The sequence below is a fragment of the Larimichthys crocea genome, chromosome VI, assembly GCF_000972845.2.
Source record: "Larimichthys crocea isolate SSNF chromosome VI, L_crocea_2.0, whole genome shotgun sequence".
NCBI classification, from domain to species: domain Eukaryota; kingdom Metazoa; phylum Chordata; class Actinopteri; family Sciaenidae; genus Larimichthys; species Larimichthys crocea.
In genome coordinates this window covers 10,138,658-10,154,932 of record NC_040016.1, presented here as the reverse complement: position 1 = coordinate 10,154,932, position 16,275 = coordinate 10,138,658, and the positions used below count along the sequence as shown (strand labels likewise).

The 16,275-nt window shown below is 39.8% G+C and overlaps 1 protein-coding gene across 1 annotated transcript; it reads right to left on the bottom strand.

Annotated features, from left to right (window-relative positions):
• Window positions 1–5,317: 5,317 nt before the first annotated feature.
• tmem88bl (transmembrane protein 88b-like) lies at window positions 5,318–13,035 on the bottom strand. The gene is made up of 3 exons (XM_019269505.2): window positions 12,823–13,035; window positions 11,881–12,175; window positions 5,318–8,360 (listed from the first exon to the last, which is right to left on the bottom strand). Exons 2-3 carry the CDS (start codon window positions 12,172–12,174, stop codon window positions 8,133–8,135), a joined length of 522 nt encoding a protein of 173 aa, XP_019125050.1. The 5' UTR covers window position 12,175; window positions 12,823–13,035; the 3' UTR covers window positions 5,318–8,132.
• Between the last annotated feature and the right edge of the window lie 3,240 nt (window positions 13,036–16,275).

The following is a 16,275-nucleotide window of genomic DNA, read 5'->3' as shown; positions in this document are numbered from 1 at the left end:
GATAGTCTAGTGTATTAAATCAAGTGCGCCCGTATTACAGAATGTAATACAGGAAAACGGAGGAAAATTATCTCGTTATCACGGGAAAACGGGTGGAATAAAATGTATGTATGTATGGCCTTTTAGGGTTTCCGTACATAACACTGACTGAAAGAAATAGTTAAATGTTTTGTCCCTTATTTTAAGAGTTTGAAGAGAAATCTGCCTGTACCTGCATCTCTGGAGATCACTAAATTACATGTTAAATCTCAATTAATCTCCAACAATTTGAGAAACAGGAGCAATATGCCTTCTTACACATTAAAGCTGTGTAGAAAGTGATTTCATAATAAATATTAATGTGCGAGTTAACAGCTTTGCTAACAACACAAGACATAGTAGACAGCTAATGTTACTTACTGGCCCAACAGCAAGAAGCCCAGCTTGGCGTCTGTCTTTCAGCCTTTTATGTCACGAAGCTGTCGCCAACGACTTAAAGGTCAGTCCCAGATTTACTCTTGTCTTCTTGCTCAATCACTCTCTCCTTTTCTCTCCTTAGTGTCTTCCATCAACGTCACCTTTGCTTCTTCTTGCCTCTGTTATAATGTCCATAGAGGCTGTTGAATCAAGTTACATTGTTTGTTACGTTGTTTCTTGAACGACAAGATCAGCATCAGATCTCCTCATCGGCATTTCCCCATGCGCCGAGCCTGAAAACCTCCTCCTTCCTGGAGGTGGCCCAAAACACCTGTGGTTATTTTATTGTAGAAAAGTTACACAATATAGTTTTAATTAAGCAATTCATTTACAAAGACCTTTATAAAAGTCTTAACTAGGAAACAAATGTTCAACTTAATTCCAGTTCTTTGTAGTTTTAGTGTTCATGTGGTACAATAACCTACTGAAACATAATTTTGGCATTATCGCATTACTGGACATATTGCATAAAGCTCCAAAACATTAGTCAGCCTATTGTGCTGCACTCATCTTCAGTTTAAGGACTTTTCAGGACTTCAGTCTGAGTGCTGAGAGTTGTATTCAGGTGTGATTTGATGGTAAGATTTCACTGTTTGGCCTCTATACTGGGCATAAAAATCTACATAAATACAGTGCATGGTTTGGCCATTAAAAACTCCTTGCTTGTTTACAATCCATATCCTTGTTGTTGTCTGAAAATAGCCTCACTGTTCACCCAAATGTTCACTCCTCCAACACCCTCAAAGCTGAGTCTTTGTTTTCGAATCCTTTGTGCTGGAGTACAGAAGTAAAACAATACACTCCACTGTCATGAAGTAATACTTTATGGCTGAAGTGTGTGGACCAAATACAATAAATATTACCTGCAGTGCTGTTTCATTTCATGATCAGTTGATATGTAATGTTTGTTTTTTGGCAGGCTGAAGTTACACAAAGCTGTTCCTCACTTATTTTTCACTAAGGCTTCTATCTTTATTGCTTAAAGGTTTGGTCGTCTTTGCTCCAGAAATCTTTTGCATGAAATAGTTTGAAACCAAGAGCAAACACACACAAGTTAATGACACATATTAACACTGGTAGCTACAAAGTCAGTTTTTCATGTGACTGTGTGGGGGTCCGTCTTCCTCCCACAGTTGACAGACTTGCAGGTTACATTAATTGGTGACTTTAAATTACCTATATGTGTGAGTGTGAAAAATTGTTTATCTTTGAGTCTCAGGCCTATGATGACCTGGTGTAGTCCATGTCTTGCTTAGTGTCAGCTGCAACCTTCAAAGGATAAGTGGTTACAGATATCTGATGTATTTCTAATTTGGTTGCCATGGAAAATACATGGAAAATCCAAGTTGTCATGAAGACAAATCAGCAGGTTCTGTGTAAAAATTGAATTAAAACATACATTAAAGTAATAATCATCACTTAGGGGGTCAGTCAGATGATTCATACAAATTTTTTTACTACTACTACTATAACCACAGGACATAAACCTGTACAACCTGTAATCTGTGTTTCATTGTGTTTATGGGAATTATCAGTTTGTCGTTTGAACTCAAATATTTCAGCTAATAGTTGAACTGAACAGCAAACTGAAAATCGTCCTCGTCAGCACTTTACATGCTTTGAAATAACATACTGTCTGTTTTTAAAAGCAGGCAGATGGAAGCATCCATTACTGAGTCCACTTTGAGACTGAACAGACAAAAAAACATCATTTTCATTGCTCTGATGGAAATCTGTGGTGGCCGGGGCAGTTGGAAGGACTCTTACACTAATGGATTCAAATATAAAGAGTAGGTAAGTACTGAAAGCCTTTATATTTGGATATAGTTGGGTCAGATCAGCAGTGTTTGCCCCTCACTTAATTGTCATAAGAAGGTATTCATCTCCATCTACTGACTATGGTGAACCCCCCACCATTTCCTCTAGCGCCACCATGAGGTCAAAACTCTAACGCTTTGGTTTGTGACCAAACCCACAAAACTGATGACATTCCCTTCAGCTTCATGAATACTGATGTTAGCATTTATATCAGAGCACCAGTATGCCCATTGACTGTATAAATGAAGTGGAAGTAGCCAATGTGAAGTCATCCATTGGTTTGTGGACTACTGTTTTGAAGCCTCGCGTTTGGCATTATGGCCATCTTGGGTTTTATTTTTTGGAGCCAGAAGTGACTATGTTTGGAAGTCAGGGAGGTAGCCATGATAGCCAACTTGTCAATCACAAGGTAGTCGTGCTCTGTTTTGTTGCATATTTTAATCTAAATAGTAAATGAGACCATAATTTACTGAATTAACCTCATGGTGTCTGGAAGAAAACTAATGTTTGAGACCATAAAATCATCAGGAAAACCTTCACTTAGGTAACGTTTAAGACTTCCATACAATTGATTGTTTTTCTAACCAAGCAGCAACCTCTGTGGCTGTGAAGTGTGAAGAAGAATCCTTGAACGGCCACTTGAGGCTGACTACAGAACAAGTCAGTCTCCATAAGTCCCCATGTTAAAATGTCCAACTCCACAGCAGAAATAAACTTGTTTACAGCCTGGTACAAAAAACTGTTCTGGTCTCTATAGCTAATTTCCTTGACAGCTGTACTGAGGGTGAATTTCAAATTATCTCACCTTTTCAAATAATACTGTATTAAATTTATTAGCGTGGCTGCTTTCATTGACAGGTGGCCGTTATAGATGGCTTGTTTGAGCACCCAGGCGTCATTCAGCCCGCCTCAGGTCCACTGATGATCCACGTCATCAGTGGACCTGAGTAAAGCTTCACAGAGCTGCTAGCATGGCTGTCGTCTTGTTTACTGATTCCCTCACGCAATGCTGCAGTAATCTCCATTTTCCGTTATTTTTTCTAAACAATAACACATTTACACATGTACTGTCTTAATGTCACATGGTTTCAGTAAAAACGTTTTAATTTTCTTGGTTATTTTGTTTTGTTTAATGCTGTTTTTTTTTTTTTACACTGACAATGAGAAGAAGTGGAAATTTTTCAAGGTTGAAATGCTGAATATTAAACTTTTTTTTTTTTTTGCAGTCTGAAGGGAACTAATGCATAATGGTGAGCTGGCAACAGTAATGAAAAGGAAATTCGGAACATTTTCAAGGGGGTGATACAATGATTTTATAATCTGTAATTATAGTTTAAAGAGGCGTAATCATAATGTGGCTTTGAAGGGCATCAGTACCAATGACCCAGTGCTCACTCTTCCACTTGCTGAACTTGCTTTCATAACTCATTGTCTGGTTCATCTTCCTGCAATTTCCTTCCCCATACTCTGCATATATTCTAACTGACAGCCACTTAACAACAAAGAACTGAAGTGACTGACCCACATCTAAAGACAATTTCTTTTGTTAACTAAAAAAAAAAAGCTATTTGGTTTCACTCTCTCCGCTTCGGGGGATCACACTAAAGCTCAACCACATTTTCTGGTACATATGAGTCACCCAGTGAGGAGACACGACAAAGTGAGATGATGCTGACCAGTCTGGTAAACTGGTATTTCTGCTCCAGCTGCCCAGTTCCACTGAACTGGGATTGTTGGATTATGATGCAGACACCAGCGCAGATAATAAGGGCTGTTATGTGTGATAACAGGAGGCTTAAAGCTTTGTTCAAACACTGCAGGACTAAGAAGTATAATGAGACTGATTCTTGGCTATCTCAGACTTCCACAACAGATGGAGTTGCCAATTGTTTGCCTATTGTTTCCAAGGTCAGGAATGATCTTTTGGCATTCTCTGCTTTATTTGGTAGTGACAGCTGGAGAGATAGACATGAAAATCAGGGGAGAGAGATGAAATGGCATGCAGAGAATCAAACCCAGGTCACTGCAGTAAGGACTTGGGGCGCAGACTTTTTATGACAACAAGAAAACCTTTAAGTGCACAGAACATCTGTATCTCCATGACGACTGAGCAAACAATTACAAGCTCCAGTGAGCAAGCATGTGAGCGAGCATTGTCAACATGCTTTTTTATAGATTTACCTGCCCTGTGTAAAGGCAATTCTGAGATTTCTTTCAAAATACATTGTTGAAAAATGGATGCTGGATTACTGAAATGTGTCCTAAAGGATGGCTCGATGACCCACTGAGGCCACCCTGAGCATACCCCTGCACCCCTAGCAGAGAGACAGAATTCATCTCGTGTCTTCAATAGAGTGCTCTGTTCTTTAGTTTATGACCAAATACCTGCAAAATTATTTTCATTCCCATCAGCCTCAGCTGTCCTTTGTCACTGTGAGCATGTTTGCACGATAGTATTTCGCTCGAAGCACCACTCTGCTTTGGTACAAAGCATCATAGCTGTATCCTTTTAGTTTTGTTTTAACAATGAAGCCAAATGTCTCACATGGTAAATATTGTCTGCACTCAGTGAGCCGTACAAAAGCTTTGCCTGAATACAATATAAAAAAAAACAGTAAACATCTGGATTAAATAAATTACCCGATTGAAGAAAAAGTAAACAAGGCTCTGAGCAAGCATTCAATACCAGTGAGCTACATACATGTTTTTATTCTTTAGTAAAAAGGTTTTGAGATTTGATACTGATATTTCTAACCCTTTGCTTTTGTGTGTCACCAGGCAGGCAGAAACAAATGCTTTGACAAGCACACATTGTGAACAATTTAAACAAATTGCTAGGTAAACACAGCCATTCCACTGCGGGCTGATACTGAGACACATGTCAACACATGCAGGCTCTCTGAAGAAGAATGATGTATCAGTCAATATGAACACAACTAAACTGAACCAGTTCAATAGACCGCATACATCATCAGGACAGACTGGACAAACGCATCATCAGAGGCAACATTTAACTTTAATTTGCTTATTATTTGCTTTTGCACTCTTTTGTAACAGGAGGTGAAGTGAGGGTGAGAAGGGTCAACAGCTGGGTCATATCAGAGCCTTTTGAGGTCATAGTGTGTCTTTATGTGTGTATTATGCAGAGCTAAATGTCAAGTCATCACTCACTGGACTTTCAAACCTTTATAAACAGGTCACATCACAAAAAAGCCTAAAAAAGAAGTCCTCTTTTTATTGATGAAGGGTCTGAACATGAACAAGCATTGCTGTTTTGCTGATATCACTAAAATAAAAAGCAGTGCACAAAAAAAACCCACGATAATCATGTGATATTTACCGGCATATAGTGAAAATAAATTAAAATGTATTATATTTTTTTCATGTACAGTTCTCAAAATACTATCATTGTAAACAACAGATTTACATACAGTGACGGATCGATAACATACACAGACAAAGCACGCTAAAAAATATAAATAGAAAACAAATACATTTCTGTATGATGACAATGGCACAGGACAAGAAATAACTACTCCTTGTAAAAATACGATTTAAGGCTTTCTTCTGAGAAATGAAGCCTCGAATGTGAACACTTAATCAAGGAGCGGTGGCACGCAGATAAACAGGATATGCAGTGTGTGTGTGTCACTGATGAATTTAAATGACCACAATGAAAAGAGGCAGCAGAATGAGCTCCTGATCCTGATTTAAAATTCCTCTTTAACACCTGGCTCTCACTAAATATCCATTACTTTGTCATACTGTCAACTTCTGTTGTTTTTATAATGAAGGGTTGTTTGCTTTGGCACTTAAAGGACCAGTGTGTAGGGTTTAGTGGCATCTAGTGATGTTGTTTCTAACTTGCAACCTCCTCACCTCACTCTCGCCTTCCTAGTGTGAAGGAGAAACCTACAAAAAAAACTCTATTAATTGTGTTTGGTTTGTCTGTTATGAAAACATGGTGGTTTAAGATGGCAGACCCCGCCCTTTAATCTTACACACCGGACCTTTAAAGGAAATACGTCTTATATACTGCTCTCCATGCCACAAGACGTGACTGCTAATGGTGCTACATCAGATTAACTTCAAGTACAAACATCATAGTCCAATTAATTCACCTCACAGATATTAAAGTCTTTGTATGCTATACATTTTTAGCATTTATTCACCCTGTTTTTCATGGTGTTCGAAGGCTTCAAGCCCACCAACTCAAATATAAAGTTATATTTTGATGTATTTGCTAGAACTGTAATGTGCAACCACAAATAACTAACAGTCATATATTTCTGAGAAAGTCACACATGTCAAGATAGTTAGCAAACAGGCATTACAAAATCACAAAAATATTAGTTTTATACACAAACTCTAACTGAACACTACCATAATAAACCATGTTGTGATGTGTTTCCCCCTTTGTCAAAAGCAAGTAACACTTCTTTTGAGTCTTGCTTCCAAGGGAAAATCTTACACCCTACCTCCATTTTACAAAAATGATTTTAATATTTTTTTTCTGGCCTGTTCCAAGATGCATTTCGTTTCCTCAGATCAAATGAGAGCAGATTACGATCTGTGATCTTTAAGTACAAAGACATTACTCCATGTATCACTGGAAATTATTCTTTCTTTCTAAAGAAATGACAAATAAGAGGTCAAAATTTGCTACGATGAAGTTAAGCACAATCCTATTTTCTTGTTCTCGACACAACACAAAATGACCTGTGGGTGAACGGGTGGAGGGTAGACAAAATAATGGAGACATCTTTCAAGAGGCAATCCAGTGCAAAATTTAGCATTGAAGGAATAGTTTTTTAGAAAAAGTCCAATTTCCTTCTTTCTAAGAGTTTGATGAGAAGAGTAATTTGTGTATAAAGACTGGAAATGGTTCTGCCCGGTTCTGTCCAGAGGTAACAATCTGCCAACATCTAAAGTTCACTAATTTGTTAACTCTGTACAAAAACTAAGGTGTAAAGAGAAAACCATGTGGTTTTACTGGGAAGCTAAGTCCGAAAACCATTTCCTGGCAACACCACTGACCAGGAGTCAACACTGTGAGGTTGCGAGGCAACCAGTGAAGCCTCCAGGAGCTTGATACCAGCCAAAGAACTATCTGTAAAACCCTATGGAAGTATTAAGAGAGCTGGAAACAAAATGTTTCTTCCCCTTAGACCACCATTATAAAAGAGACGACTGTTGACAGGACACCTCAGACTCCAAACAAAGTCAATTATAACTTATGCTATTTTGTATTTTTAATCCAATGATGGTTTTACATCTGTCAAACTAAAACAGAGCTAAGAAAAAAGGGGTTATCTTTTTACATGATGTCAGTGTAAAGTCTATGAGCGGAGCAGAAACATTCAAAGTGACTGGGTGCCATGTTTGAGCTGTATCCAGTTTGTATATATGGTAAATGTACACACAGCGCCTTGTTTTTACTCTTTGGTTTTTGTAAGGATTAGGAAAATAGATCTACAGTATTTTTAGTAACTTTTAGAGGTGCTGTTAGGCCGATTTCTGATCTTTGGACAGCTGTTACTGCCTGCTTCTGGTCTTTGTGCTAAACTAGGCTAACTGGCTTTATTTTTAGTGTCCTGATATGGCGGCGATATTCTCATCTAACTCTCACAAGAAAGTAAAGAAGCGTATTCCCCAATATGGCAAACTATTTCATTAAAACATAGCAGCTAGTTAAGTCAACATCTCTCTGAAACAAGAAAGGTCATATTTATTGTAGCATTACTGATTACACTCTGAGGTGTTTCTATTATTATGTCTACCCCCTGTATCGATGTGGTTGATTTTACACGAATCTAACTTTCTGATCCGCCATCACTGTTAGCTTATCCAAAACTCGATCAGACCCAGGCGTGGACGCTTCCTGCCCAGTCTAGCAACCGTCCTCGGTACCAGGCACGTGCGATCGGCTGGATGAAAAGCAGCAGTCGAAACCTTCGGAGCAGCCCGCAGAAGATGGCGGCTGCCACGACCACGAGCGGCGACATCATCACAAAACCCAGGATGATGAGGGCGGAGCAGCTGTTGTCGTCAAGGTAACGGCAGATGGCAGAGGGCGCGTCAAGGACCTAGGAGGACAAACAAAGAGGGATCATAAGAGTAAACAGAAGGGCTCCTGAGGATGAGATGAACATATTGGCAACAGCAGCCTCTATCAAAAAGCAAATAGGTGGGATTTGTCAGTGGATAGGTAAGATTAATGTGAGCATCTGTGCAGAAGGGACCGTGTGGGTGAACTGTTTTCCCAAGCTCCCTCCACAGTTCATATAAGAAGAGGTCAGTCACCTTCTGAGCTCTCAGTAACCTGTGACTGAGGCCAGATGGACAGTTGGAAACTACAAAAACAAATGTTAAAGAGGCGGGAAAGGAACAAAACAACAAATAAGGCGTGGTGAGATCAGATGTAAAGTCACAAACTGACATCCTTCATACAACACACGCGTAACACAAAGACACATGAAGCACAAGCGCATCATCTTCCCTGTCAAAGTCAGACGCACTCAAAATGCGTTTTCGTTTGAAGCCTGTTTTTTCTAGATGGTTTCCTATAGTGAGCTTTGTCAGAAGGAACTTTGCCTCCTACAAATGTACCCTAGCAACAGCAGTGTTTAACACTCACACATGAGCACACACAGAGACGCACCTCTGTCAAGTGCACACTGTGCTTTCACAGAGTACATTTCCCTCCTCGTACTGCTGTCTGTGCACAGCTGGTGCAAATCAGACAGCCTTCTCAGTGGGTCCCCTCTCGCCATGTTCAGCCTGACGCCAGAGCTCTCTGACTGACATTGTCTGTAATTGTTTGCTCTGAGCTGACATTTGTTTCTGGCCTTATCACTATTAGACTCTCGTTGCACACACAGACTTTGCAAGTTCTTAATTTGTCTGCTCCGTCATACGAGGCTGCGCCTTCAGAAATCATTCATAACTGAGACAGCCGGGGCAAAAAGGAGCAGCCGATTAAAAGATAGGATGTGATGTTATGACCTGTCAAGAATGCCAAGGACAGAACTGTAGATCTTCACAGCATGATTTGGCTCGATGCCTGGACCCACTATATTTTACTCATGATCTCTGGGCCCCTGATGTGACTCACAGTATACAAGCCGCACCCTTTTCCTCAGCTCACTGCAAAAAACACTGAGAGGCTCCAAAATTCGACTTCAGTCATCTGTTTTTTTTTGTTGTTGTTTTTTTTAGCTTTTTTTGTTCACAATAAAATAAACAACAAAGTATAAACATGAAGAAAAATAATGGACACCCCTGTGGAGAATGTGTCAGGAATCAAGACTTTGACTTTGATTATCCGTCTTAATAATCAACCAACTTTAGGTAAATTACATGGGCTAACTTGTCTAAATGTCAAGGTAAGTTAAAGGAGACTCATTATTGGAAATTATTTTTTAAACATACTGTCAGGTCAGTTGCCATAGAGCACAAGCTGTAAACACATCATTGACACATCATCACTTTTTAAGTTGCTATGGCAAACTATTTGGAGTGTTTGTGTCCATTTGATGAATGTCAGCACGATGTTCACGCTCCCTTTAGCCCTGTTGTGCCATGTCCACCAGTTCACGACTAAAAACTGTCTGTCTGTCATGGTGCTGGGCAGGCGGTGTACTCCTGTCTGTTTGATGTGGCTGTAAACAGCGAGAATTAACCATAATGGTAAAGTTGTTGGTTATACAACCAAAACAACGAGCTGAAAGCTGCTGAAACGCTCTGAGGACTCTACAGCTGAGGGCAACTGATAATTATCTGTAATCATTTGATCTACCGCTTCTGTAAAAAAAACTTATCGCAAGCAGCAACGCCCATGGTTGCCCATCTCCGGTCTACTGGTGATCAACTATGCTTTAGATTAAGAAGAAGAAGAAGAGGTGGCAGCCATAGCCCCAGATTCTGATCTATAAAACAGCTCTTCAGAAAACCTGTGGGTAACATCACGGATACGCCATCCATTCTTTATACTGACAGGGCTCAAACCTTCTTTACATTTCTTTCATTTTGTTAACTTCCTGCAGAACCTTGGGTATCTTTTAACAGCTGACTTTTCTGGAACTTGGAAGAAACATGAGAGAAACTTATAGACAACAAGTTTTAAGCTGGGCTTCTGCCTGCCGGCCCTAATCAGCAGAGCAGTTACTGCACTTGTTAGAATGTCAGTTGGAAATGCTGACAGAGAGAGAGAGAAAATGCTGAGACCACCCCTTGAACAGGAAGGATTTCTGGCCAAACCGTATTTCCAATCATTGAACCGAAATCACTGGGAGCATCCTGAGCCTTTCCTGAACGTCTACATAGGTATTTTGTGTTGATAAAGTGAAGAAATCTGACCTTTAAAGCGATTCAAAGAAACGTTACTTCTGCTTTCCTCCAGAAATGTTGCCGCCTTTTTAACATGGCAGTCTATGGGGCTGTGGATTGGTGTTGCTCGCGCATCTTTGTGTGTTACGCCAAAACTATAAGGCTGACAGCTTTAGCAGACTAATGTGAGTGAGAAGACAAATTTTCCTACGTTTCTATGTATGTATGTATGTATTTGAGGCCACGGTAGTCGAATACGTTTTATTTTTTCATTGATTTTTCTCTCTGCTCCTCACTCTAGCTGATGATGTCATCCACTCTAGCTCAAACATTCCATGCAATACACACCCATTATAAACACAGAAATTTGACTAAAAACCTGCTCAACTTTAAGCCTTGGTAGTTTAAAAAGAGTAAAAGCTGTCGATGAGTGAAGTGAATTACTGAAGAGAAGGCAAGAGTACCTACATTTTAAAGTTTAAATGAAATCTCGCGGTGAAAGTATGCCAGAGCAGTTCATTGTTGAAAATGTCTCCTGAATTTTTATTTTTTTGGGGCTTTCCCATTCCTATGTGAAATTTTTCGCAGTTTTTCGCAAATAAATTTGCGAGAACAGAAGAATGTGCAGAAGATTAATAGTTGCCTACGGCACGAGGCACCTACTCCCATAGCTTGCTAGCTACGGGGAGTAGGTGCCTCGTCTCGTGGGCACTCAGCACTAAAAAAAAAATATTATGTGGTCATTCTCGCCTTTGTTTCAGCAGATTAAAGTTGAGATAAACAGAAAATGTGGAAAGAGGAAACCAGGACTCGAACTGAAGATGTTGCAGTTACATGATGACTGCAATCTGGGCAGTGACAAGGCTTTAATGGATGGTGATTACTTGTTTACATTGTTGCCATTGGCAACCAAATCTTAATAGGGAATTACAATATAAGGAAAGTATACTACTAATTATATAAATATAATATAATAAGTATGATGTGCAAGATAAAATTGTTAACCTGCAGGGAAGTGAAGTGGTGTAATTTTATGTAATTTTTTGTCATTTATGGTCTTGACCCTGTGCCTACTTCAGTAGACACTCAGTTATCCAGAGAGGCAGGATGAGCTCAGATGCAACTTTACAACCTGAATTTTGCAGCTCAGTTCACACCAGCTGTCGGCTTGAATAACACTAAACGTTCGCTCTCAGCTTGTCCTTGCTACAGAGGGAATAAAAAAAAAAGCAGATAAATTTCCCTTAACTTGAGACCACAGTGCTGCAGACAACTCACCCTGGAATGGCAGAGGAAACCAACATACAGCAGCAGCATTGCAGGCAGCAGCACCACAGAGAAGACCACAGCCAGGAGCAGAGTGCTGGCTAAGACCACACACAGGTTCCAGAGGATGAGAGCTGCCCCGCAGGCCACGCAGCCACACCTGCCTCTGCGGCTGCCCCACGCGCTGCCACCGCTGTGGGCCACGGGAGGGGGCAGCATCTTCACCCCCTCCCCGATCCAGAGCTCCTCCTCTTTCTCCTCCTCGCCTGAACCTTCATCGTCCAGATCCACGTCCATACCACACATCCTGAGAGAGAAGGGTAGACTCACTGTGTGTCTTTAGCAAGCTTGAAAAACATCAATGTGCATGAAAAAAATCTGTATTAAATTGATGGAAAATACAGTTATTGATAATATTTTCACATTAAAAAAGGATAGTTTCTTAGCTTGTCACCACTTTCATGAACAAAACACAACTGAAGTGCATATTTCCTCTGCAGGCTGGATGCTGTTTGACTCAGCTGCATCTCATTTTTGCTTGCATGTTGAATTTTGAAACTTTAAATCAGAGTGGCCGTGCACGGATGTCCCCTCACTGTCCTCTTCTTCTTTTCCTATCCAGGCAGCCAATAACTCATTACACTATGTAAATGAGGAAAAGGCTGTGACTTCAGTCGATGTCATTGATCATGGCTTTGTCACTAGAGTGCGGACTGTGTGTCGATACGATCCATTTTAAAGGATGAGTCCGAAATCTTTTACACATGTTCAGCTACTCTCAGAGAATAACTGAATAAATTGAGTCGCTGCCCTGTTATTTTACCTTTATTTCCTTTTTTTGTTTAAGTTTCCGTCTACAAACTGTTAAATCACAGTGTCACAAACGTGAATGCATGTCAAAGCGTCGTCTTTAAACAACAACAACACGCTATAAATAAGAATTATGTTTCCTACCTCCAAGTACAAATCTCGTTAGTCCCCCTGGTACGTATTTTGGATTCTTGTCCCGGTGATCGACCCGGAGCTCTTAATTCACCTCACAATCAAAGACTTATTTGTTTGAAAAGCAGCACCTGTGAGTTGAACCCAGTGGTGCTGAGGAGGTGATGATGATGTGAGATGTACCTCCGCGCATCTGTGGGAGTGAGAGACACTCCAGGACGCGCGCCCTAGTGCGCGCTCACGAGGTCGCATGTTGGGTACATTTCCAATGTAAACATACAAGAAAAGACACTAACACACTAACATACAAAACAAAGAGCACACAGGGGTGGCTGTCATGTTTATAAATAACGGCGTAATTTACTAACATCAGTTATAAATTCATAATAACAACTTTTCGGTTGCCAGTTTTATCAATCAAAATCCCAACTTATTAAAAGTTATTGAGTATTCATACCTGCAGAGTTGAGGGATTTATGCTGTAAAAACTTTATGATTTATGTTGTGATTACTACGCACATGTAGTGCTTAAATGTTCAAATTAAAATGGATAGAATAAACACCCAAAAGGTGATTTTTCTTTGAACCTGGCAACCAAAACGTTCTGTGATGTGAAGAAGCAGTAAATGCTGTACCAGTCTTTATGCCTAATTAGAGGATTATAATGCTATTTTGAAGTTTTATTTTATTTTTAAGTCCTTGAAATAACCTTTTGTTTTTCAGAGTGCAATACGCTACCACTGTCGTAAATATGTACATATGTATGTATGTGTCTGTATGTACATATGTATTTGTTAAGATTATTACTTATGATCAAAAACTGTCAATGAGTTGACAACTTTGCTGACAGCCAAACATCAAGCAAGTGCAACAACATATGACATATCAGCCAGTTAATATTACTTAATTAGTTCGACAGCAAGAAGCCCAGCTGAGCATCAGCCTTTCTGCCTTTTATGACTTAAAGGCAGTCCCAGATTTACTCTTTTCTGGTGGCACACTCTCCTTTTATCTTCCTAGCTTCCACGACATCCTCTTGGGTCTTGCTTGCGTGCCCAGCTCCAGTTCTGGCGCGACACCAGCATCAGATAAATAAAGATAAATATTTGGGTCAAGTACTTTTTTACTCTATTGGTAATGGACATCTTGTTAGCATTTGAAAAAGTGTTGCTGACCTCCTGTAGTCTAACTTCTTATTGCACCACAGTGATGTAGAAGTGTAGTCCAGGGTGTGATCGGTACACTGTGACATCACTGTTTAAAGTCGCAAAAAACAGTGAAACACTGCGTTTCAGCCTGGTATTGAGTCACTATCAAACAATTACCTAATTCTATAGAGTGAAAAAAGGCTGCTCATAGCATAGACCTGGACACACATACTGCAAAGAATGCACACTTGCAAATCTCCCACAGATCAAAACTATATCAATATCAAATCAGTATCAGAAAACATGTTTTATAAGGAAAGAAAGGGAGTGTTTTGTATCAGGTGGAAGATGCCTGTGTGAGAACAAAACACAGTAAAAGTTCAAAGTGAGAGAAACTAAATCAAGGCTTGATAAACAAGTCAAACATATGACAATAAGCTGTGATATGTTCAGAAATGTCCATCTGAGTTTTTCCCTTTGTCTCAGAGCATTGTCAGCTGTGCAGCCTCGAGATAAGGGTATGATCGATTTGTTTTGCAGCACAGACAGACAGTCAACCTTTCGCTGTTCAAATTTAATTACACAGAACAAGAGAGAAAAGATGGGAGGATATGGGACAGAGCTGACGAGAAATGGACGAAAAGATACTGCCTGGATGGAGATTAAGGGGATGAGTGATGACGGGGTGTTGTTGTTTGGTTTTGAGAAGTTAAGAAGTAAGTTAAGAGACGTACAGTAAATATAACCAATCTGGACTCTATCTACAACATTTGCTGACATCTGCTGGACTGTGTGTGAACTAAATACAACACAGACAAATATATTTGTTGGCAGCCACTTCAGTAATGTCCTCCAGCCTTTCTTTATTAACTGCACTCTGTTTGTTTAGTGTGAAGTTTAGTTTGCATAACCCTGCAGACCACGAGCTTGAACATCTTCTCATCCCCGCCAAGAGTTGTGGAGCAACTCTGATTCTGTTGCTGCCGGCCTGCAGCCGTGCACGAGGTCACTCACCATCCATTTACTTATTTAAGCACTATCCAGCATCCAGCAGGTTGCCATGGTAATTCATTTTGGTCCAGTAACATTTTCAGGTCAACAAGAAGCAAATAAACACCAACTATGAACCCTGTTCAAATGGGAGGATTAATCTGTCTGTCTGTCTAATATAAATAGATGTAATGTGGTTATAATTTGTTTGGCACAATGACAGCGCTTTCACAACCTGCTATCAAGTAATTATGTGGTGTAATGTTATTAATGGTCATATTATTTATTATGTGCTGTTACTGTAATGAGTTACATCATGTCAGTATTTCCCAGTCAGAGTATTATTAAAGCCCAGATTGCAGTGTGATTGAATTTAGAAGCAGTCATGTAGACGACTATGTAATTAAACACTAAATATGGGGGAAATAAGGACTCCCTGAGGTGAAACAAAGCTTGTTTTAAGACCCAAGAAAACCAGTAACTTATTAATTTATTATTCACTCATTAGAAACCTTATGTTCAGCTGACTTGCTGCTCACTGATCAGAACTCTAAATTAAAGGACCAGTGTGTATGTAGGTATGTGTATGTGTATGTATTTAGCGGCATCTATGTGGCTGCTGATTGCAACCCCTCAATTCACCCTCTCCTTTTCTTAGCATGAATGAGAAACTACGGTGCTTGCAAAACGCACAGAAAACACGCACTATGTAGAGTCAGTGTTTAGTTTGTCTGTTCTGGGCTACTGTAGAAACTTATCATGGTGCACTCAGTGGAAGAGGATCATCAGCATTTGCTGATATAAAAGTCTTGTTAAGAAAAAATATTATATTTTTGGTGGTATGAATGTGTGAAAGACGTGTGACTGGTTGTTTGTCTCTCACCCAATGTCAGCTAGAATACTCAACGCGACCCTGATAAGGATAAGCGGTTACAAAAAAATGGATGAATGAATGTTACTATTATGTTTATAGTGCAAAGCTTAAAAAAAGGTACTTATTTTTTTCTTTCTTTCAGTTTTATGCCAATTATTGTCCCACCTGAACCCTAATTAAGAGAACTGAATGTCTTAAATCCTCCTCCTGCTGGCCTCTATAGCATCCTTTTTCCATTCATATTGTACCTCAGGGGGTCGGTTCATATCTCCATTGAAAGAGTTATTGGTTATTCCTCTCCATGCTGGCTGTAAAGAGACTCCAGTCGTTGAGATCAGCAGTCTGAGTTGGTCAAATCTAGCCACAGTCTTGTCGTGTCTTTCCTGCAGTTCGCCAAGCAAACAGAGAATTTAGTAACTGGATAAACGAGTGAAAATATCAGGGTAAAACCTC

Excerpts from the sequence above, each read along its gene's own strand:
- tmem88bl (XM_019269505.2), bottom strand. The coding sequence starts at position 12,174 with ATGTGTGGTATGGACGTGGATCTGGACGATGAAGGTTCAGGCGAGGAG. Across the intron at positions 8,361-11,880 it reads GTTTCCTCTGCCATTCCAGG|GTCCTTGACGCGCCCTCTGC; the intron begins GTGAGTTGTCTG and ends TTGTCCTCCTAG.